Raw genomic sequence first — 25,072 nt, 5'->3', positions numbered from 1 at the left:
GCTACAGGTGGTAAGGGGGAGGAGCCAGTCAAACCTGACTTCCAGGTGACTGGGGAGATGGTAGAACCGCCCTCTGAAAATAAGCCAAACTGGAAGGGAGGAAGACTGGGAAGGAAACACTAGGAAGTCAGTTTGGGGCATGTTGAGCTTGAGGTGCCTGGGATGGACCAGGGAGAGAGATCCAGAAGGCTACGGAACACACACTTCTGAAGCTCAGACACGAAACAGCAGTGCAAGAGATGTGAACCTGGCAGTCATCAGGACCTGCATGCACGTTGAAGCCACGAGAGGGGCAGAGATCACTGTAGGGAAATGTAAAATAAAGCAATAAGAGGGCACAGGAGAGATGTTGGGGGGCACCTGATGGGAGGTGAAAGCGAGTAAGAATCCCACGACAGACACAGATAGGAAGCAGTCAGAGTGACCAGGAGAGAATGAGAGGATGTGGTGTCACGGAAGCCTGCAGAACATAGCATGTTGAGAAGGAGGGGGCAATCAACAATGTCAGCCATAACCAAGAGGCCCAGGGTGGTGAAGAAGGGAAAGTACCAATGGGAATTAGATTGAAAACCATCACTGGCAGGAGGCAGATTTGATGAGGTGATGGGGTCAGGAGCCAGATTGCCACAGTTGATACGAAAGAACTCTGGATTTCCAAGAAGAGCCCCAACTCCATTCCTCAACCCTCCCTGATGCCCATTTCAGGAGTCTATCAGTGGTTTGAAACAGCAAGAGATGTTACTAAGAATTATTTCTGGGCCCTCGGTGGTATCTTCTGGTCCCTGACTAAACCTAAAGGTAATCTCTTTGTTCTGATGTTGTGCACCCTCCTGCCCCTATGTCTGTGCCCATTTAGGTTAAGATTGCCATTCGGCCCTCTGGGCTCTGGTATCCAGGGTGCTCTTGGATGCGCTGAGCACTTACGCTTTGCATCCCTGACTGTGAACAAGGGCAGGTGTTCTGCTCACCGAGTTGGTGTCTTGGCTTCCTGAACCCAGGCTCAGTTACCAGGGAAGCCGCCTGTGCTCTGAGCCTCTAGGTGGAATGAAAGTAAGAAGACTAGAAGTCAGGAAGTTTGAATCATGGTAGACTCTTGAAAGTTAAGACTGTAAATGCAGAAACAGGTCATGGGAGCAGACCGAAAATGAAGACTTTGACCTTTAGGGAGGATGTCCAGAAACTTCAAGGTGAGCTTATTAGATGGGTCATCAACATGGTCACCAAAGCTCTCGGAATAAAGACAGAACTTGGGATGTTAAGTGAAGACTGAAGAAAACGGTTCTTACATTAAAGATCACATTTCCCTGCTGGTTGCATGTTCTGTCTAAAATCTGCCTGTGGGCTTGGGCTCTTACTCATCGAGTTATTTAACAGGCACCCAGCATTCTAGATCCTGGAGATCCAGTAGTGAGGACACAGGCTTGGTCCCGGTCTTGCAGGAGCTTGCCTCTTACGGGGAATGCAGCCAATGAACTATAACATACCTGTGCTGCAAAGAAGTAGAGATCTATGAATAGGAGGTGAATAGAATTACTCAGGAGGATTGTAGAGGCCTCGAAAGGTTCTGTTGGAGTGCTTAAAGGGCCCTAGATGCAAATGACCAGGAGAAGAGCTTTGCAGACAGAGAAAACAGCTAGTGCAAAGGCCCTGAAGTAGGAAAAGGTTTGGTGCGTTAGAAAAGGGTTAAAAAGGCCCTTGTCCTAGAACATAATGAGCAGGGAAGAAAGGGGTATGAGATGAAGTGAAAGGAGACAGGAGCTCAGCCCTGCAGGCCTGCTGATTTTGGATTTTATTCTAAAGGAAGTGATAAAAGGTTTTAAGCAGGGCAGTGACATGCTCTGGCTTAGATTTTTAAGAGATCGGTTTGACTGCCTTGCGGAGAATGGACGATAGGAGCAACAATGAACTTAATCAGACACACCGCGTCTTAGATTTATGAGAGGAAGCTTTCATGTTGCTGTAAAATGTATTGTGTGAGGTCAGTAGTAATTTTAACTTGGTTTTTATGACAAGCCATCGGCCAAGCTGCTGCGTCAGGAGCAAGCCCCCTCTCAGAGCCTGGAGTCTGTCCCTCATCGATTGTGAAATCCTCAGCATTGTCCCGCCCATCCCTTTCACACCCACCATGGCATCACAGTCCGACATTTTTTTCTGGTGCTCCTCTGAGCTTTCTAAAAGAATCCCCTGGAGAAGAGTACACATTTGCTGCTTCGTTGTAGAGATGTGTGGTTTCTACACCATAGACTGACTCGGGGCATCCGAAATTAATGCGGGCACTGTGGAGGTTGAAGACGTCGGTGGAATTTCTGCATTCCACACAACAAAACCACACGGATGTGCTTCCTTGTGCTTCCTTGTGGGTACAGATAAATACCCCCAGCATGGCTAGTGCTAGAAGTAGAGAGTCTGGGGTCAGGTACCACGTTGGGATCATCATTCATATTGTTTCCATTTAATGTCCATACCCACCTTACAGGATAAGTGTGATGTGCCTGCTTGACAAATGAGGAAATTGTGATTCGCAGAGATCGATTAATTCCCTAAAGGCCATGGAGCCAATAAATAACAGAGCCGGAATTAGAACCCAGTTATGTCTGACTCCAAAAGCCACATGCTTGCCATCCGGCCACACTGCCTCCTCTTTGTTGCTTGAAGGTCTATGCTGGGTTTCTACCTTCTACGTTGTTGCCAGATCAGTCAGTGAGTCTCCAAAGTTGTGTGCCTGTGTGTGTGTGTGTGTGTGTGTGTGTGTGTGTGTGTTCACCCTCTAAAGATGGGTCACCACTGATACTTAGAAATTTTCTGCGAGAGCTGCAGGGAATGACCAGATTGTCCTCCAGTTTGTCCCTACATACTAGGCAGTGTCTCGTCCCCTGAGTGTCCTGATGGGATCACTGCTTGCATGGAAAAGGCTAAGCTCGACAGTCTGTCATGTCCACCTAAGGACAAAATGACAGCCAAACATTTGACACTGTCCCACTTGGATCGGAGAATGTTGAGCTCAAGGGACAAGAAAATGTGGAGGGAGGAGAGCTGGCTGCGCTTGAAGCAGGACAAAAATACACATTTGGGTTGTTATGTCTTCATCAGTCCCAGATGGAGCTTTTCTTAGATGCTGTTCTTTGTGTCCATAGGGAGAAAAGAAAGAATTCTCCTGTGGTCGCCCTTCTGATCAAAACCCTCACGTTGACCTGAGGGTCACAGGTTCCTTGTGCTAAACTGCCGGTCAGTCTTGTTATCTTGGGGCAGATCTCTGCAGGACCCAAAATTTGTCCGAATGATGGTGGGAAGGGTCTGGAGGAAAACTCCAGAGAACTAAGTGGGAGCTCTGACTACTGCACTTAATATGTCAAGGCCTAAGGCAGCCCCTCTAGCCTCCAAGCCCCAGTGCCCTCATGTGCACAAGGGCAGGTCTGCCTGGAAGGTCCCTTCACTTTTTTTCAGCACTGACATTGGCAGTAGTTTCGCAGCCCCAGATGCATGCCGGGAATCTGTGGCTGTCCTGGTGAGTTATCTACACTTCAGAATTTCCCCCTGCAAAGCCCAGGAAATAAGAATTTACCAAGAAGCAACGGGGATACCCCACTATGTACAGTTACCCTAGTATAGGATGGCAGTTGAGCAGAATTACTATCTAGCGAACTGTCTTAAGCCATCAATGTCAAATTCAGCAACAAGTGAAAGCCAAAATAAATAAATAAATAAAAAGGTACTTGAGGTAGAATCTTGCCTAACTAGAGAATGAAGTCTGTTCTCGCAACTGAGTTTCGACTGCATGAAATAAACACCCGGACGTCGTTGCAAACATCATCACCCTTTGCCTTCTCTCCGGGTCCTGCTTTCGACAAGATCATTGTGTTCTGTTGAGTAACATTGATCCCTGGGGTTTGATGTCTTTCCTTCGGCTCTGCCCCCACAGGGCAGGGGCAAAGTGGCTGGTGCCTTTTTTGTGCATGCCAATGCCCACAAGAAGAGCTCTCTATTCAAGCTCATTTTACTTCTTTCATCCACTTGAACAAGTCAGTCCCCCCATTCATTTGTTCTCTCATTCAGTCATTCGTTACTCAGCTGTTTATTGAGTAAAGGCCATTTGCCAGGCACTGTGCTGGGGACCAGAGGGGAGGGGGGCCGGGGAAGGATGAGAAAGGAAGTCCGAGCTGTCAAAGAGTTCTTGGTCCCTGGGATTACCACCAGGTCAACAGCTCAGTGTGAACTTACTGTCATAGCAGGACAGCATTGACAAAGGACAGGGGGCAGAGTAATTGGGGAAGACCTTCCCAAGGCTGTGGCTATGAAACTGAGACCCACAGACAAGCAGACGTAGGCCAAGGGTGAGGGAGCAAGACCCACGGAGGAGAGGGACGGCAAGGCCACCATCTCAGCCTGGGTTTCTACTGCTCAGAAGGAGCACTTGTTTCTTTCTCCCCAGCCCGCCCCAGAGAACCCTGACCTGGAACTCCTCCTCCTAAACATGCCCGAAATCTTGGGCCTTGGTTTTGAAGAGAAAGAAGACGGTGTATTCTCAGACCTTACTGCTTCTGGGGTAGGCTGCTGAAAATCTAATCGTCCGTATTCAATCTTGTATGCAGGAAATCACAGGTGAATTTTTCTCCATCCGTAATTTATCTTTAACCATTTTGACATCAGATTAAGTTTTGATGGTCACTGGACGGGACAGCTGCAGGCTTTTTGGATAGAGAACACGGAGGGCTTGGTCCGTTTCCCCCCAGTGCACCTGCGCTCTTCTGGTAACAGGGCTTTTTCCCACAACACATCTCCCCAGGCAGCCCTTAGCCCTGACTTGGAAGACAGCCGCTGAGTTCAGCCCGGGAGAGTCATTAAAGGGGTCTGGTTTTTCACTCTGTTCAGACAGGCAAGTGGATTTGAAGCCTTCAGGGAGCGTTGAGTGGATTAAGTTGGCAATTTGGTCCATTAACTTTGACTAATCACGCTTCTTTTCCGTGAAGTTCCAGGGCTAGAGTGAGGTGGGAGAGAGAAAGGCAGAGGTGAGCCTACAGCTCATGTGGAATTGGAAGCCTGGAAATGGACATTAGCTGTCAAGTATACAACACACAGCCCGGGCTTCCCCACTGGCCGATAACTGGCTGAAGCTTTTCTAAACAAACTGGCTGGATTCGTCTTTCACCAACGATTGACTCACTTGGGGAGTCACAAAATCGTAGCCCGAGGAGCTGGAACCCATGAATGCATAGGATTTCATTTTACGTTATGTTATATTATTTTATTTTATTTTTTTAATTTTATTTGGTGGGGGAAGCACAGAGGGAGAGGGAAAGAGAGGATCCCAAGCAGGCTCCACACTCAGCATGGAGGCCATTGTGAGGCTCGATCCCACCACTGTGAGATCATGAGCCTAAATGAAGAGTCAGATGTTTAACTGACTGTGCCGTCCAAGTACCTCTGCATCGTATTTTCAATATGAGAAATTTAATGCATGATATTTTAAATATGTGAAGGTTGGTAGGAAGAGAAAGCAAAAATATGGATTTTTTTCTCCCCTAGCTGCTTTATATCCTTGAACTGGGATTTACGTTTTATTAATCTCTGGGCTAATTGGGACAATGACTCGGTTAAGACTCTTCGTTGTAAAATTTCGTTGAGCTACGTCAAGATTTTTTCATCTTTTTTGCCACCGAGGATACTTACGATTATTTTGGCCCAGTGCAAGGCCTGCATATGAAGGGTTTTCTTTCCACACAAAACTGCATTGGGTGTGAATGAATGTGTATTCCTGCTTTTTAAAATGGTTGGGCATATGTGCCATAACCCACCATTACTGCTTCTCGGCACAAGGCAACAAGGGTTACCACGCTAAGGTGATTTAATTCCAGTCCAGAGCAGACACTGGACATTTCTTTTGGCCTCACCTCAGCTATTTATGCATGTACTTATTTTCACTTCCCTCAGGGTCAAAAAGGTATTACCCTGATACTTGCTTGGACATCGATGGAACTTTCTGGAAGCTTTTCGCACATCTCAAGGTCTCCCAACTGCTGTTATGAACTCCACATTAGGAACCTCCCAGTTCAGTTATGCCTTTCCTACTCTACGACTTTTTTTTACTACCTTTAGGCCCCAAAAGGATCTCCCACCATGACGTGGGAAGGGCTTTGTATGTGTCATGGGTGGTGGCATCCACTCAGGACTCTGTGTCTTGGACTGATGAGCTCAGAAACAAACACTGGGGATAATAACAGCCCAGGAAAGTGAAATGAATGAGACAATTCCAGCAGAAAAGCGTGTGGTAGAAAAGTTAGGAGAAAGTAGAGGACACAAAGTCCCAAAGACAGAACGTGACCTAAGTAGGTTCTTTGCTGGGTTCTGTCCTGCCATAACTGGTGAAAAGTAAGAGGCTGGGTTCTCGAAGGTCAGTATGCCTAGCTCCACTGGAACCAAATGAATGAGAACATCAATAACTAAATTTAATTAACAAATTGTAGAGTAGGAATCTGGAAAAAAAAAAAAAACTCAGACTGATAGACTTAAAACACCAAACATGAGTCATCTATCAACAACTCACCTTTATGATCCTTATTTCCTATTCCTACCTGAAAAGAGTTACTTCATAACCTTAGAAAAAATAAACATTTAGGTAATTTTCATATTTTAATTCTCTTCAAATGTCCAAGAACACACACACACGCGCACACACACACATACACACACACACACACACACTCCACACACAAATGTGCTCCCTTCCCCCCCACACACACACTTTCATTTTCCCCGTGGTAATTGACCTTTCTGAAAAGTCTACATCTTTGATGTTCACACACACACACACACACAAAACTGAGTAACTTAGGTCCTGATATGTTTGTTGATTCATTTCCTGAGCTGGAAGTATCCATATTGCTAGCCCAGAGATCATTTGGTCAGTGGGTATTTGGTTACCTGTCCAACCACAGCCTCGATGACATTTTGGTCCAGTCATTGTAAGGCTAGAAGTACTTTGATCCAAACCATTAATGTGTCAGAGTCTTTCTCCCCAACTCATGAGTCGTGTCCCAAACAGGAATCCTGTCTCCCTCGCTGGGCTCACCCCCTCCCCGTCCCTCATCCCAGCTCAACCCTGAGAGGAGGTCATTGCTGGGGTTTGTGTATGTATTCCACACATTAGTATGGATGGGTATTTTAAAAGCTAAAACTTCAGTTGGCAGCTTGCCTCCAATCATGTGGCTTCAAAGTGGCCACATCCCAATGGACGTGCCAAATTCTGTCTCAGCCAGTTCTGCAGAAGTGTGACGACTCCTTTTGATTAAGAGTGGCCCATGTGTGTAAATGACTCAAGCGCAATGACATTCCCATACTGAGATTAGCATCTTTCTGAGAAACTCAAAGGATAATATCAGAGGAAGAAATCCGGAATTAGCTTAATAGAGCTGAACAGAGCCAGACAAGATTCTCAGACAGGACAGACTGGGTATCAGACACCACTTGTCCTTGGTCAACCTGGCTCTGCGGTCTTGAACCAGAGCTTGGGGACAAAATCTGGGATGCTGGTGATTCCCGCCGAGTCCCCTGGTCCTGGGCGCTCTGCCCCATCGCGTGGATTTGTGGTGGGTCTGGAAGGTCAGCCACAGCTGACCATTTGCCCAAACCTCATCCAAAGAGAACCAAACAAGTGTATGTTCAAGACCATGAGCCTCCAGTAGGATGAACTGAGGCAAGGAGCAAAGCATTAAATGTCAGGCAAAACACACTGGGAAGAGAGCTCAGCAAGTCGGGGAACTAAACCCCCAAATGAAGAAAGTGTCTTCATGATCCAGCTTATCAATATTAGCTGAAAAGTCAAGAGCAAGGCTGTGGGCTTCAGATAAGTAGCAAACTCTAGAAAACACTTACTGTGGCATCTACGAGAACTAGGGGTACCTCCCACGTCATTGTCTTAACAGATGGAAATTTCCAGACACAGAGTGACCAAGACCAATGGGAGAATTCCACGCAACTTTTGTTCCTTATCAAATGTAGCATCCAGACGATATTTGCAAACTTTCAGTTCTGCCTAAAGCTGGGAACCAATGATTGTCCCTGTCGCCTGGGCCCCAGACTCACCTTGTGTGCTCGATTGAAGTTTGGGAACCAGGTTACAGATGGTTGCTGGAATCCCACACAGGCCGGCTGGAAACATCTGGACTGTTTTTTCAGCAGAGTTCTGCCCCTTGTTATTTCATTTCTTGGAGCAGAAGCTACGAGCTTACGAAAATAACTTAAACCTCTTCCCACGGCGATATCACGGAGACCTCTCCTGCAGTAAGGTCTCATTGACCATTCCTTGGCTGTGTTCGGAAAATAGATTACAGTCACGTAACTATACAAAACATAAAAGAAAAGTAAGTGATATCCCTAAGTAAGACGCTGTCAGGCCTGTAATCTGAATGTGATTCTTCCTTTTCTGTCAGTACAGACGGGAAAAGTTGTGGCAAATCCTGACTGGCGTCCCTTGCTTATGGAGAGTGGTCCTGCTCCCTAGGGCCTCTGTTCCTACAAGAAGGAAGAAGTGTTAGGGAGTAGGTTCTGGGAAGCCCCAACTCAGGGTTTACTCACATGCCACTCAGAGCCTTCTCACCAGAAAAACACAATATACCACATCTAAGAAGATCTCTGCTCCCCCTCCCCAGTTTTGAGGAGGGGGGGTGGGGGAAAGGGGGGGATTATGTCTCTTTCAGACACAACCAACTGAGGCCCTGAATGCAAATCGCCATGCATTAGGTCACCTCAAAGCTTTCCTAAGAAGTGAGCTTTCTTCAAAAGAACAACAACCACAAAAACAACAAAAGGCTTTTCTTTTTTAAGCAGGTAGGAACTTTCTCTTCTGGGGGGTTGGACTGGGGTTTTACTAAACAGAAGAAGAAAGAGCTTTCATATGTGCAGCTGGGGGCTCTTATTGGAGCTTAGGGTTCCCGCAATTTCTTCCCACGTTTGTGTAGTTGTAGGATGCAGGAAGGGGGGTAGGAACCGGAAGGGAAAACCTCTGTCTTTTCCACAACCTGGACCACGCAGGCGGCAGGTTTGAAAGAGAGCTACGAAGGCCTCCAAGGCAGGCACAGGGAAATGCTGCCATCGAGGCAGTGGAGGGGCAAAGCAGGAGTTAGCTGAGCAAGCCATGGCCCTACCTGCTTCTGCGTGCAGGCTCCAGCCAGAGCCTGGAAGAAGCAGGGTCTTGGAAAAAGATAAAGCATCTCAGCACAGAGAGGCAGGGGCCCCAGACCCCCCGGAGTTGGCATTTTCTCTGGGTCTTTCCCAGATCGGCAATGAGCTGGGCCATCTCGTGCGTCCCCGATGACAACCGCCTGTGGCTAAATCTCAAGACTGCCCCGTCCACCTCCCAGAGGTGCTGAAAGAGGAAGCCCTTTCAGTGATGACCTCAACCTCGTGCTGTCTTGTGGCAAGCACTTAAGCTGACGTTAATCCAGGCGCGGGTCCTTCTCATCTGTGACCTCTGGTCCCTTAGTGGCCAGTACTGGGAGATAGTAAAGGCAGGGACATTCTCTGGATTCCAGAACCTTGACAAGCATTGTGGGACTGACTTTCAAGGCTCTTGCTCTCGGCTGGAATTATATTCAGTTGTGTAATGCCTCTTATCTCCTACTGATCGAATGGTAGAAAAAGAAACTACTTTTTATTTAGTAAATACAGTTCAGTAAATTGAATCTTTCCAAATCAGAGTCGCCTGGAGAGAGGTAAAAAATAAAGGGACTTTTGATAGCAAGAGTTTGGAAACAACGCCCTTCTTAGTGTTCTGTATAGTTTGTCATTTTATCCACTCATTCGTGCGTGCACTCCACACATACGTATTAAGAGCCTACCAAATATGTCGGATGCTCCGGATTGAGTTATGGCTAAAACACAGTGCCTAACCCTCAAGGGGACCAGAGCCTAGAGGAACAGACAGGCACCCAAGTAGGCACCTGCAATGCATCATAGTAACTGCTGTGCTGAGGGTAAGTGCAGGCTCATGTCGGCTTTGTAGAGAAGGTGATACCTGACTGGCTTTTAACGTAGTGGTAGGACACGCAACTTAGATGCTCCATGTTCAGATACGTAAAATATAATGGGCCGAGTCATCGTTCATTAGGTCATATCGTGGCAGGTGTCTAGGCTCCAGTACAAGGTCAGATGGTCAAAGGTCATCTGCGTTGGGCTGATGCTGAACACTAGAAGGTGGCCACATGGAAGGAGGTTAATAGGATCTTACTCAGAGATCAGAGGCACGTCCATGGGTAGAAGTTATGAACAAAAGCAGAGAAAAACTTTAGACCAATGTTTCCCAGATGGTATTTCATAGAACAACAGGTGGAGGTGATCTGAGCGGAAAGCATTTTGTGGTTCTAAGTTTGGAAAACGCAGAGTTTTAAAATCTCATTTCTACAGAACTTATCAGAGCCTTTATTTCAGTCATGTGGACTGTGAGCCTCCAATAGGAGGATGTAAGAATTGTTCATTCAACAAACTTGTGCCGAGTGGCCACTCAGTGCCGAGCACTGATAGGAGCCCTCGGGACAAAGAAATTAACAAAAGAGGCAGAGCTCCCTCTCTCATGGAGACTGGTGGGGAGAGATGGCAGTAAACAGTAAATAGATCCGCATTTCCTAACCTGATTGGTCCAGAGAACCATTTTGTGTAGAAGTGTCCCTTCATTCTTACGTTCTCTGGGACAACTTTCTCAGGGAGGAGTTAACTAGGAGAGCCGGTGATGACCTCCCCAGATACCAACACTGCAACTAGTTCAGCCGATTTTACAGTGTCTACAGGGTGTTCTGTCATTGCACTACGTGAGCCATGAGAGCTAACGCGTTTCCGATTCGACAAAACTGGATGCTTCTGGAGAGAACACCATTAGCCTGAGATCTTCTTGGGAGGAATTGCTTTGCTGACACAACCTGATTAAGGAATACCAGAGTTCAAGGTCCTTCATGAAGTGACAGGACTCCAGGAAGAATGGGTTTTTGCTGTGTATGTAGATAAAAGATGATTCCCAAGGAAAAGTCATGGGGCCAAAAACCCGATGACGAGTTTAAGAGGATTTATGACCTGCCCCACCCCCGTTCAAATGCAGTTTACAGAAAAATTCCTGGAGCCTCCGATACTGATTTTTCACCAGAGCTCCCGGATTCTCAGGCAGCCCCCACATTCAGAAACGTGGGCTCAGAAGGGCCGCTGGTTCTCATCCGAGCTTTTGATCTGTCTGTCCTAAGTGCCTATGAGTAAGGAACTAATTGAACTGCTTCAGGAGGGTGTGGATCTCGGTGAGGATAAATCTCAGGGCTGCAGTTCCTTTTTGTGAAGAGACTCAGACACGAGAGGGAGGCTCAGCAGCAACCTTTGGTGTTTCCCAACACTGTTGCTCCAGTATGAGCCCCCAGATATCTGGAAGCACCAGCTAAGGTCAATAAGTTAATATACACACTTGCTGTTGTATATAAGCATAACATGTATTTCAGTGATACACTGAAACATATATTCAGATACATGTACTCAACTGTGTTTGTGCATATGTATATATATATAATATAACATATTAATAATGTAACATAATATGGTATATATATACACATACACAAACAATTGAGTACACATATCTATATAATATAGAGATTACATATATAATAATTTTCTAATATTCTCAGGGCATTTCCCATTTCCTCTCATTTCATCCCTTTGTTTTTCCTGTTCCTAGCCAACCGCTTAAGTTATTTACATAAAAGAACAATCTTGACATTTTAGAGATCACTTTAAATTGGATTTGAAAACTGACACTACTTTTTAACATGATCTTAGTCTGGCTCTCATTGCTCCCGCCCATCTCGAAAAGAGAGAGGCGTTGGTGGTATGGTGGTGAGGATAGCTGCCTTCCGTCTCAAAAAGAAAGAAAGCCATAGTCTGTTAAAAACAACGGATTCCATTACGACTCTGAATCTGCAAATGAGACCTGTTATACATTTCTCCAATCCTCCTTACAAATGAATCCCTCTGGGGGTATCAGCATATGGATTCTTGGTGTTGGCATCCTTAGCCCACTGAAAGTGAGCACTGGGTCAAATCTTAGTGGTTGTCCCTAATGGAGGAGAAAGGGTACCACAGCTAATCTCATACCATAGTTGTCCCCAAAGCCACCCATGCTTTGCGGTGATGGAAGGCGGGGGGGGGGGGGGGGGGGTAAGTGAAAGCAGTTTCCCTCCCTCATTCCAAGTTGCTTGACTTCTTGAGTTGATGCTGGTCTCCCCTTGAGCATGTACAACCTGACGGTGTGAGTTGGGTACAGAGGGATTGCTGGTCAAACAGCAGGTGTAATGGTCGTATGTCATTGACAAAGCAAATGATCAGAAAAGGACCCCCTGGACATTGACTCCTGCAGTAAAACCCAAGGGCTGTAATTGCAAAGGATAAAAAGAACTGCCTGGACAAGAAAAGACAAGAAAGGAATTCTCAGTACTTTGTCAATGACCTGTTGGTACAAGGGCTCCTTCCTAACTGTTAACTATAACCTGGTAGCAATGAGGGGGGAAAAAAGAGAGGTGCTTCCAGACTTCTCTTTTATTTGAAGGAGCCACACAGCCAATAGAATTGGGGGGGGGGAGGGGGTTAGGAATCTTTGAAAGATTCTCTGCCTTAGAGAAGTGGCCAATGGTGCAGGCAGCCAGGAAGCAACATGCATTGCTGATTTTTTGAACGTCTGCTTACACACCAGCGTCAGTCTCTCCTGACATTTTCGCCGGTTCCCATCAACATAAGAAAAATGACAGCAAAGCGGAGAGTTACCCCTTCATTTTTTTTTTAAATTTTTTTTCAACGTTTTTATTTATTTTTGGGACAGAGAGAGACAGAGCATGAACGCGGGAGGGGCAGAGAGAGAGGGAGACACAGAATCGGAAACAGGCTCCAGGCTCCGAGTCATCAGCCCAGAGCCCGACGCGGGGCTCGAACTCACGGACCGCGAGATCGTGACCTGGCTGAAGTCGGACGCTTAACCGACTGTGCCACCCAGGCGCCCCTACCCCTTCAAATAAATGCATGCGATGTAAAGGACTCTCCTTTGTTTCAAGAGTGCATCATTCTTATCGGGGGAAATGCCCTTTATGTTTTCGAAGCGGTGCTCACATCAACTGTCCTCATGGCAGTTGTGGCTGCTGCTGTTAATTATAGAAGTCGGTCCCCAAAATATTTTTTTTGGAAACTCCTCTGTGAAATCCAGAGGTTCAAGAGGCATTGAAGGCACAAGGAACTGGTAGAGTAGGTAGGATCAATTTAGTTCAAAGAAGGAAAACTGTGAGAAAATTAAAATGGCAGGGAGAGAAACAAATACCTAGCTGTGAATGTATCGAGTGGATATTTAGCCGGTGGCACGTCTGGCTGTCAGGTCCCGGCCGCAAGCACCTGCCGGGCGAGCATCTTGGCATCTCTAAGCCAAGTGTATGGGTCAAAGTGTATGCCCGGACAAGGGCAGTTTGAGCGTCATCCCCCCACCCCCACCCCCGCCCCCCGCCAAGAGAGAGACCTAAATTCCCTCATTTTCCAAACTGTGGAAAGACTTTGTGCCTGAGAAACGAACCGGGGGATGCTCAGTGTGGCTGACAGTACAGTCCCCTTTGCCTCCTGAGATGCTGTTGTAACAGAATTTAATCCCAGGGGCTCCAGCCCTCTGGCGCTGCATGGATCCTGCTGTTCAATTTTCTGGAACATTGGTCCCTGCTTCCTTCTCTCCGCTCCAGCCCTCCTCCTCCCCTCTCATCCTGCCATACCTCCCCCTAACGTCTATCTTTTTCTCTGCGGTAGCCTCCTTGGTATTCAGAGCTGAAATTAACTGCTTCAGTGCCCTGAGAGCATTTGGTATTCAGAGCTGAAATCAACCGCTTCGGTGCCCTGAGACCATCTACTTTACTCACTTATGTTGGCACATACTCCCCCCCCCCTTCAGCCTGGGGCTGGAGAAGGGGGTTCAGTACATTCTACCGGTGATGAAGGCCTACTACGGAATTCTTTAGAGACCTGGAATGTAGGTTACATTGACTACCTCCGTGAAGGTTAAAATGAAGAGTCTAACAGGACCACAGGAAGATTCCTTATGGAACGGGCTAGAGGTTCTCCATGAGCTCAAAGCTCCTGACTCTGGCTCTAGAGTCAGAGGATCTGACCCAGCTGTAGATGAGCTGATGGCTCCTGAGCACACATCTGTGAGGCTCGGGGATACCTGAAGGGTTCGGGCAAGAGGGCTCTGGGTGCTCTGTCGGGACCCACAGGCTGCCATCCGATGGCTCCATCCTCTGATCCCAGTCTAGCCCGGGGGCCAAGCTGGGAGGCTGGCAGAGAAAAGCAGATGCGGTGAGTGTCTACAGAGGCAGGGAGTCTTCACTTCCTGGCTCTACAAACGCACCGCATCCTGTACCTCTCCTGGGGGAAACCTCCTGGAGGAAGAGCTGGGCACCCCCTCAGCTCAAACTCCCACTTCTTTGTCAGAGTAGTTGTCTTAAATTGGAGCTGCGAACAGGCATCGCATTCGGCTTGATCCAGCCGGTGGGTCTCGTCACCTGCCCTGAAACACCGGGACACAGAGGCCTCCCTCCCGCACCTGGTGGATCTTCAGAAGCCAGTGCTGTTCCTGCCTCCCTGTAGCCACACCCCGTGACCAACCGGGATGGTCGCGCCTTTCCCTACCTCATGCTGTTTATCCCTGGGAAATGGTGAGAGGTTCCAGCTGCTTGCATTTTTTTGCCTAAAGGGAATTAAGCTCATACACCCATATGAAGATATAGATATATGATGGGCTATGGCGGGGGGCGGGGGGAATGTACCTGCCAAGTGTAAAAATCTAACAACCTTCGTCGAGCGTAAGGAGCCCATCCCGGCACGTTTGGCTGCCTGGCCACAGAGAATGCCAAAAACAAAAACAAAAATGCAAGCCCTGGGTCTCCCAGTCTCTCCACCACCATCAAAGGAAAGACCACATGAACGTGTGGACTCTGCTCGGTGGGAGATGAGCCTTTCCGTGGGCTTTTCAGCTATTTCACTTTCTGTGATTCCTGTCGGTGCTCTTTCTCTCATACCAGGGATGTGCCTGGTTAAAGAAAGGGTCTTGATTTAACCTCTCCAAGCCAACACCTCTTTAAATACCTGAACCAAAGGAATGCAGTGCACCGACCCAGAGGAAAGGCAAGTGTCCCTTTTGATGTGATATTTCGCCGGGTTGTGTTTCTCTGAAGCGAATGCTAACTGATGAACCTCTGTAGGTTTCACCGAATACAACTGCATGGAGCGCTGTTACTGTGTTTGCAATGCAACCTGATCTAAAAACATTGCATTTCTTCTTAATCCAACGGGGACTAGCAGGTTTATTGTGTTTGCATGTGCTTTCCCCCTAGACTCTGGCTGCCCTAACAAGAAATTCAATAAATCTACTTCCAAACCATCTTGCACAAGCTTTGCATGTCCAGTCTGGGCCTGAGGAAATTAACAAGAGAATAGAACATACCATCGACTTGCGGAGTGGCGATAAATTGAGAAGAGAGCATATCAAGCCATTCTCACTGATGTTTAAAGACTCCAGCCTGGAGCACAAGGTAGAGCTGGGTCTCCACAGTGGCTGTTTTTTCCGAAGTAAATTGTCGTACATGTTGACGGGACCAGAGAGAGAGCCCGGGGGCTGCGGTGTTGGTTGGTGTCTTTGTTGTTTGTTTGTTTAGTCTGGTTTGGTGCTGTCTTTTCTTTTTCTCTTTGCAAATCATGAGTAGACTGAAGGCCATGAGCGGAGAGGCTGGTTAGATACAGGGGGCCCCAGCTTTGTTCTCTAAGGGGAAGATCATGAAAAGAACAAAGGAGTTCCCTCCACTGTGAGATTTTTAACCAGTAAGTGACAGTAACACCCACTTGCCTTTGCTTTTAGGAGAATTCGTGGCAGTTGTAGCTCTCTGTCACGTAAGGTAGGAGGACACCCAATGGCTTGACACCAGCATTGGTGATAAAGACCACCTTTCTTAGATTACAGACCCCTCTTCTCCCTTTTCCCAGTTGTCTGCTGGCTCAGAGCGCTCCTGATGTAGGCACAGTGGAAAGAAGATGGGTGGTGGGTGCAGATTCTACCTCTGTCACTTCCTTGCCTTGTGCCCTTCTAAGCCTGAGTTCCTCAATGGGTGGTGAGCATAATGGATGTGCCTCCCTCATAATAGGCTATTATGAGAGGCTCCAGGCAATGCCTTGATTAAGTCAAGTGTTCAAAAATGGCAGCCATCACCCTATTGAAGATGACGTTTTCCCATGCCTCTCTCCTGCTCTCGCTCTAAACTATAAAAGATGGTGAGGAGGCAGGCACTGCCCCTGTTTAACTGGGCTGCTCCTCTGTGCTGATGGAAGCTGACAGACCTTCCTTGACTGAGCACAGGAGGCGCTTGGCCTCTGCAGGAGCCTCAGGCAAAAACAGCAGGGAATTTGCAAGCAAATTTCAGGAGTTGGATCCGATATTCTGCAAAGCTTCAGCGAGCAATTTGTTGTTACTTTGCTCAGCTCCCTCGGACACTCTGCTTTCCTCGATTTGGAGAATTCACACTTCTGTGCGCATGTACCGTTCCCAATGAGTGTCTTTGATAACTACCTGAAAGGTTGCAAACTCCAAAATTAATGTCTTCACCTCTGGTTCATAATTTGAAATGCATTGAGTCTGTGTACTAACAAAACAGATAGAGAAGAACCATTTTGCCTCACTCAACACCTCCCCCCTCCAAGTAGCAGGTAGACATTTCTTATTTGTAATATAATTAAGGGCTTAAGGTCCAAATTAAATGCATTTTCTTTCTCGGTTGCTATATTGAAGGAAAACGAGGTAGTCTAGCAAAGAATCTTCTCAATTAGCCTGGGTAAAATACCTGTGTCCAGAGCTATACAAAACCCTTTTGTTCGTTCTTGCTAAAGATGTACTTGCGTCGCTAATGACCTGACTCCTACAGACGGTAGATCATTTTTAATGCATTGTATTCAGTGGTGTCTCTATCTTCTCTGCAGGGACCCGGTATTGGAGGAGGAATGGACCGGGGGGGGGGGGGGGCGGTGGGGAGAGTACACTGTGTCTGTGGTTGATTTCTGGGTCCAGGAGAAGCTCTTCTAGGAAAAGCAAAGGGTAGTTCCCTGAACAGACACGGGGGATTTGCCCACTGACTGTCCAGCCTTGCACCTTCCAGCGCGGGCTCTGCATGTCGCATGGGTTGGTTCCCCGCGGTGAGGACAGTAGGGCGCGTCGGGAAAGGTTCGCTCCCCTTCTGTCACAGAGACACTCCTCTTTGACTCTTGCTTTGAGACTCTCTCTCCAGGGGCTGCATCACTGTCGAGCAGAGGATCTATAACAAGTAGGAATCATTGATTTCATTGATCCCATCGATGGTATTGGTATTTACCAAATACCAGGCACTATTCTAAGCTTTTAGAATGAACGCACTGACAATGACAATGTGACATAAGTGCTATTATGAGCCTCATTTTATGCTTGATGAAATGGAGACACGGGGAAATGATTAGGTAGCCTGCCCAGACGCCACCTGTCCGTAGAGGGGCTTCTATCTGAGCCCTCCGGTGCCCCCGGAGGGCACCGGCTGAGCCCCCCCCGCCGGTGGCTGGTCTATGCACCACACTGTCTATCCTGGGAGTCCCGGGGCTCGTTCTCCCTCAGTTCCTCATATAAAGACAACAATGCTGTGCTCACTTCATTCTCTCCTCTTTGAACTGTGGATGGAGTGGAAGGCAGGGAGCAGGGGTTCGGGAGAGAGAGTAAGTAGGAAAGAGTCCTAGAACCTTAGCAAAATTAACACAGTGCCTTCAAGTCCACAAGATTCCAAAATTGGAGACCAGCATCAGTGTGCCTCTACCGTGTGCCTGGTGTTTATGTATATCAGTTTATTGCGTCCTCAGAGAAACATTACAAAAGAGAAAACTGAGCCTCCTAGAGGTCAAGGAGAGGTCCTAGATCTCAAAATCTGGCTGCCACGTTTTATTGACTCGAAGGTACCATCAACTATGAGATGCCCCATTTTCTATGCGTCATCAAGAAGGAAACATCACCCGGTAGGAGGAGTCTAAAAGGAACTCCTCCCAATAAGCTGGGCTTACCCTCGAGGTAAAGATGGACCAAAAAAAAATCCCACCCGGCAGATAAGGAGAGTAAGGAAACCCACAGGTTTAGCTCCTGATATTGGCGAGGCAACAAAGGAGCTCTCCAAGAGGTTAAACTCCAAAACGAAATCTACATAGCTTTGCCACCTGATTTCACGCAATGAATGTGGCCTTTAAGAAGCCTCAGGCAGAGAATTGAATGTACAGAAGTCCCGGGTTGATATTGCCCCCTGCTGATCAGCAGAAGCAGTCAAAGTCCTCTCTGGAAGAACTCCGTTGAGAATAAGTTGCCTTCTGGTTCCAGAGCTGTTAAAAGGTGGGGGAAAAAATAGCACATCTTAGGATTGTTGAAATATATACAGTCTTTGTGACCCCAAAGACTTCTTTCCTCCCACTGCCCCACCTTGCTTCTTAGGAGCAAGTTTGAACCATAAAGTCATGTTTTCCAAAAGGAAGACAGGAAACAGAAACAACGATTTTACCATCGGAACTTTTGTGGGGAAGGAAAGGCTTCATTCTATTCGAACAATAAGAAGACCTGCGAACAAGGGAACGCCATCCCCTCCCCGCCTTTATAGTGAACTAGAGAACATAAAATCTCCCTTGAAATGTCATTCACACATTTCCCGGTCTCATTCGCTTATAAAAATTGGCCCATCCACCAACAGTGTTCTGTGAGCTGGGGCTTTTACATACCACGTGGTGTTGCATAAGTGCTTGCTGAATGAACGAAGATGCAGATTCAGGAGAAGTTTAGAGAAGACTGTCTTGACTCCTGTAGTTGGCCTCGGGATATTTTTTAGAACCGTAAGAGCCAAAAGACATGAGTCAGTGTTGATGTGACTCTTTGCAGCGAAGCTTCAGGAGAGAAGACTGTGAAGTTCTGATCACTCTCTGCCATGTCATTTCATGGCGGTACAAACACACACACACACACACACACACACACACACACACAGGAGTCTTTTGTGTTAAGCTTCAAAAAAGCATGCTCATGACTCATGTGGCTTCGCCAAGATTGGGCAACCCATTTTTCCTTCTCTCTGGCCCTCAGTTTCCTCATCTGTGAAGAGAGAGTTGGACAGCCCCCGGTACCTTTCAGCAATCGATGCGATGAGCCTCTGAATTCCTCTGACCATGGTGACCATAGGTCCTGGTTTGCCTGAGACATTTATTTTCTCAGTGTGATTATTGGGAGCACCTCTCTTCACGTTCAAAACTTACCGACGTGGAGGACAAAAAACGTGAGCCAGGGCTTGGGCCCCAGCCCGGTTAGAATCAGTGGTTCTTAGCGTCTCTAGTTCCCAGAATCCCCACGAAGACTTTCTGAGCAGACTTCTGGGTGGGGCTGGGAGGCACAGACCAGGCATCAAAGGTCTTCCCAAATTTCACAGACGAATCCTCTGCCCTTCTTTAGTCTCAAGCTCACTATTTCCTGAGACAGCTGACAGATCTCAGGGGCAAACAGAAACAAGAATTATGGTAAAGGGGTGTAGAAACACAGCACGTTTGTCCAATACTACTGACCATAGTGGATTTTTTCTTTTCTTATATATGATCCTTTTTCTTGTAAAAAAAAAAAAAAAAAAAACAATGAATGTATATTCACTGAGAAAAGTGTGTGCCAAGCATAGAAGACAAAGAAGAAAATGGCATCTCATGTGATCTTACAGTCCAGGATAACCGCTGTAAAGACTTGGGCACAGTCATGCTACGCTTCCATGACCGTGATCCTCTGTACTTATCCACGCGCCATTTTATTTCACAATGGGATTGTTTTGTAAATAACAATGGGTGACGTGCTGTTAGGTGTTCTTTGCTTGAGCTGTTCCCCATACTATTAAATGTGCAGTTACGAATTTTTGTACGAATGTTTGTAACTGCACATTACTTCCTTGCCTGTTTTGAGCATCCTTGGCTCTTCTTCTGTCAGTTTTCCACTATTATAAATTATAAACCGCATTGCAGTGACCACTGCCTTAGTTAAATCATGCACCCATGCTTAATTCATTCCTTGGGATAGAATCCCAAACACGGCTGCTAGGGGATCTGCATTTAAAAATACCTGATGTACGTTCCCGAAATCGCTCTCAAAATTGTGTCTCTACTTTTAAACTGCCACCTTGATAAGAAATAGCACCTCCCGTCACTTTTAATGTTTTAGTCATTCTTGAGGTTGAAATTGTGTCTGTGTGTGTTTTTATGGTTTTTGTCTGTTTCTTCTTTTGTGACTTGCCCATTCGCCTTGTCATTTTTCATTGTGGTGCTCACCTCGGTCTTGCTGATTTGTGAGTGTTCTTTATATAATGAAAAATTTAACCCCAGAACATTTACAAGAAGGTGATATTTATCAGCCTCTGGTCCTCATTTCTCTTCTAGGACAAGGCTCTTTATTTACTATTTATGAAGCTTAGGATGGAGAAGGCAATTAATTACAATTACGTATGGATGTTGCCAGGCCAAATAAACTGGCCTAATATGTTTAGTGCCTGAAGAGCTCAGTAGCATAAGGACACTTACCTGGAGTGACTTCATTAAGCTTAGTGTTCAAAAACAATATCACCACCTCAGAATGAGTCAACTTCCTCGTCTCAAATAAAGGTTAGGCTATGTTTAATATATAGTTCAAAATTTGTTTATGAGAAGTTATGCTTTTGGTGTGGGCGTTTTGGGAGTCGAAGTATTAAAATCAAACCATATCAACAATGACTAAATTTTCTTCTTTTCTTCAATGCTGGCATCTTTTTGCTAAATTCCAAAACCTTTTTCTTTGAGAAAGGACCTCCTTATGTGATTGTGAAACTTTCAAATGATAAAAAGTCTCCTTGTCCTAGGCTGATATTTTTCCACCTAGAAGATCATCTGGGGTTCTTTTGAAAATACAAATACCCACCCATTACTCTGTCCCCAAGATTCTGATTTTTCAGGGGGAGCTACATTTTGGGGAAACACTCTCCCAGGATTCTTTTGTCCCAAGTTGGTGGCCACCTTTCTCTGTCCTTGGCTGTATGTTAGGACTTGGGGTTGTCCCTTGCCTTACACGCTCAGAGATCAAGGCATATCAGAAGGTTCTAGATCCACACTGGATGCCAGTGTGGCCTCAGGCAGGCCTAGAGGGAATGTCTCTGTAGAGCTCACAGTGTTCTAGGAGCTCAGACTCTGGAGTCAAGCAGACCTGGGTTCAAATCCCACTTTGGAAATAGAAGCAGGTGGAAAGGAGGGTTGATGAATTTCCTGGTCATTAGTGGATGCTGACAAGTTGAGAACTTTCTATCTCTCGGGTGGACTTTTGTAAGCTACATTTTATCTCACAAGTGTCTGGTCTTTGTTAAACGCCAGAGGAAGAACTTACTCTTGATTACCGGATAGACATGCTCGAACCCACTTCCTACCAGTTACTGACTGGGTGACACAGGACAAGGTGATCTCACTGAGATGATGACGGTCGTAATATCTGCCCCTCATTGGGTTGTTGTGAATATAAGATGACATAAGACTCATAGAATAGATGGTGGAATAAATGCCATAGTTATTCTGTTCCCTTCCTTTGTGATTAATCCTTTGCCGATCCAAATCAGGATGAGGCTAAAATCAATAAATAAATCTCACACTTTTAGAGCTTCCTTAAAGAAACTAGTTCATTAAAAATGGTAGGAGGCAACCATCTCACTGTGTCTTGTGTACCAGGGGCACAGCCTTCATAAATTCGTAATCACAAAGGTACATAAAGGAGGGCACAAACTGAGTGCACACAGACAGCCCGTTGAGGGAGCCCCGCGTTGCCTCTCAGTCACTGGAGCACACACATGGCCCCCGTGGCCCCCTGGGATGTATTTAACTAGGTAAGGGTGATTCAGGTGTCTTTTCGCTAAATGATTTGATCCCTCCAAATTCTCTATTACAACCGTCTTCCAAGTAAGATGAGAAAGATCAGCTCTTTAAGAGCCTTTGGTGTCCCAAAGGCCATGCCTTTCTTCCCCCCAAAACCAAACCAGTGAAGGACTGTATATTTCACACATGGGTCTCTTTCTGCCGTTGCAAGGACTGTCCTTCTGTCCATGCTTGTGACTCCCCGGGAAGTCCGTCAGGCTCAGCTCAGAGCATGTGCTGTGTGCTGCCTGCTTCAGACGCAGACCGAGACGGAAAGACACGGCCTCCACTGCCTTCCAGCTGTGACCCCGGCTCGTGACCCCGGGCAAGTCCCTGAGCTTCCCATCCTAGAAATGGGCACGGTAGTGACCACCTCACAAGCTTGCTGTGCAGATGAAATGCAGATAGTACTTCTTAAGCGTTTCGAGGCGACAGTGTTGCGAGGAAGCTGGCATTTGCTGATCACTTTCTTATCAGGCCCCACCGTAAGCGTCTTATATTTGTGACCTCACTTGATTTTTCCAACAGTCCTTTCATGCAGGGATTCGTTTCGCTGTTTGGTAGAGGAGGGAGGCTCAGAGATTTGGGGTAACTTTCTCAGGGCTCAAACATGTAGGGGACAGCAGAACGGGGATTCAAATCTAGCTTTTTCCAAAGCTCAGACTTTTTCTACCACACTGCAAGATCTCACTGCTTTCAGGGTGCTTCTTTTCATATAGTTTGGAATGTGTTGAGGATGGGGCTGGTGGGGTGCGTGGGAGGGATTATTTGCATGCACACGTGCATACATGTACACACGCATGCACAAACAGGCACACACATACCCATGCACATGCACAAACACACAGCTGTGCATGCGGCAAATACCTTGGAGGCAGAAACAAAACAATCAAAATTAAACCATGATCATTTCTCTCATTCTCTGCCTCCCCTACATACACACCCATGCACAGACAACATACGCATACATATATGTGCGCGCTCATGCACATATATGTGCACATGCACGCATGCACATGCACACGAATACATGCACACACAGGTACATGCATAGATGTGTACACATGCATACCTGTGCACACACCCCCATGCACATACACAGGTGTACATGCATACATATCCATGCACAAGCACAGACACATACACATGCATGCATGTACACACCCATACACACGCACAGGCGTGTACACGCGCATACACGTGCAACCCATGAACAGGCATGTATAAACGCACACGTGGCTACATGTGTGCACATGCATGTACACACACGACATTCATGCATGCATGCACACACATGCACAAACAGGTACACACACCCGTGTACATGCACAAACACATACACATGAATGCACGTACACACACATGCACAGACAGGCACACACACACACCCATGCACAGATATGTACACATGCATATATGCACACACACACACTCACGCACGCACACACACACGATCCACCACGTGTTCCCGGAAGCACCCAGATAAAACAAGGGCACCCCCATCATTCGCACTGCCCACACACATGTGAAAATGGAAGAAGCCAATAAGCAGCCACATGAGACAGCTCCATCCATCTCAGGGCAGTGGACGTAGGAAGGTCGAGCCCTGGAATTGCCCCTGAGCTGTGTATCCGAAAAGAAGGCTGGGTGGTGTGAGCAGTCAAGGAATGAATCGTGTGAGCCGATGGCTTGAGAGAGCAGGCAAAAGCAGAGAAGAGCCACCTCAAAGACCAAAGGCGTTGTTAGACAAAACAATGGGCGAGCTTCCTTTTCCACTCGCACGTCAGCGATCAGAGCTCGCCCACTTTTCCAGTAGTAGGAATACCTGTCATGGATAGTGCTTGCAACGAACCGAATTTTGCCCTGCGTACTTTCAATACGTTAATTTAATGCTACTTTTTTTTTTTTTGCTGTCCGCGGCTACATGAAAGCAAGCATTTGTCACACAAGAGAAACTTTAGATAAGCCTTTGGCTGAGTACCATTGGTTCTTATCTATGTTCAGAAGTTCTCCCCGTTTTATCTTTTATTAAGAGATCAAAGTTAAGTGGGGGCTTCCAAGAGTTGCAGAAAAACGCATCACGACCCTGGACATTTCTTTTTCCTCCTTCCCACCCATTCCTGTTGAAGTTACAATGACTGGAATGCCGTCATTAAGGAGGCATTGTGGCAGAGGCTAGGCGAATGAAGGAATTTTCTAATAGATTAGGAGGTTGGACTCTGGAAGTAGGTAGTGACAAAATGCATTTTTTTTTTTGGAGACACTCAGAATTTGTCGGACCACTCCGTTTCTTACTTTTTAAATGTGATTTATGGTCACGTTGGCTAACGTACAGTGTATACAGTGTGCTCTTGCTTTGGGGGACAGACTCCCATGATTCATCACTTACGTACGACACCCAGTGCTCCTTCTGACAAGTGCTCTCCTAAATGCCCTGGAGATGCAGAGAGGTAGGACTATGGAGCGTGAACCAAATGGTCTCGGGTGTTCTCTCTTATTTTTCTGAATCGGGTACGTCCCGATCATTTCAATGACCTTATTTTTTAAGTCATTTTTTAAAAATAACTATTCTGTTACAGTATCAGGTTACTCTTGGCTTTTTACTGGTCTTGTGAGGCCCAGAATGGTAAGAATATTTAGGCCACCTCCTTCAGGCAGGAAGAACAGGTTTCAAAGATTTCAAGGAGGCTGAGGAAGAAAATCCATCCCTCATTCAAACAGTAGCTTTGTGAGACTCCCTTTATATTCATGATATTGTCCTGTAAAATTACCGCTATTTCTAACACCCTCCAGGCGGTCAAATGATATCGAGGGGCATTTCACTTGTATCTTTTCATCAGACCAATGAGGTAGCTTTCGGCCCACAAAGCCAATACTTTCAGAGTCAGACGTACCAATTCCATCTATGGAAGTGCAGTGTAGAATGGTAGACTTAGGATGATTTCAGCCCAGAGGACATTGGTCAAGTTCTTAGAGCAATCTTAATTCTTCATATGTAGACATCACCAGCACCTCTAAACAGGGGCTTCTAGGCAGGGAACACAGGAGTAGTTACCACTCCCTGGAGCTTATCATGGCTTGGGGA

General features: G+C 46.6%; 1 protein-coding gene across 1 annotated transcript in view; it reads left to right on the top strand.

The window, feature by feature from the left end:
- The window catches only part of ADCY8 (adenylate cyclase 8), a 223,380-nt gene that overhangs the window by 123,093 nt on the left and 75,215 nt on the right, over positions 1 to 25,072 (top strand). The window contains exon 8 of the mRNA XM_047842372.1: positions 15,384 to 15,581. Within this exon, the coding sequence (XP_047698328.1) occupies positions 15,384 to 15,581 (198 nt within the window). The remainder of the gene's footprint in view (positions 1 to 15,383; positions 15,582 to 25,072) is intronic.

Source organism: Prionailurus viverrinus, chromosome F2, assembly GCF_022837055.1.
Source record: "Prionailurus viverrinus isolate Anna chromosome F2, UM_Priviv_1.0, whole genome shotgun sequence".
Taxonomy (NCBI): domain Eukaryota; kingdom Metazoa; phylum Chordata; class Mammalia; order Carnivora; family Felidae; genus Prionailurus; species Prionailurus viverrinus.
The sequence above is the reverse complement of the archived record's forward strand: the minus strand, read 5'-3'. Positions and strand labels throughout refer to the sequence as shown.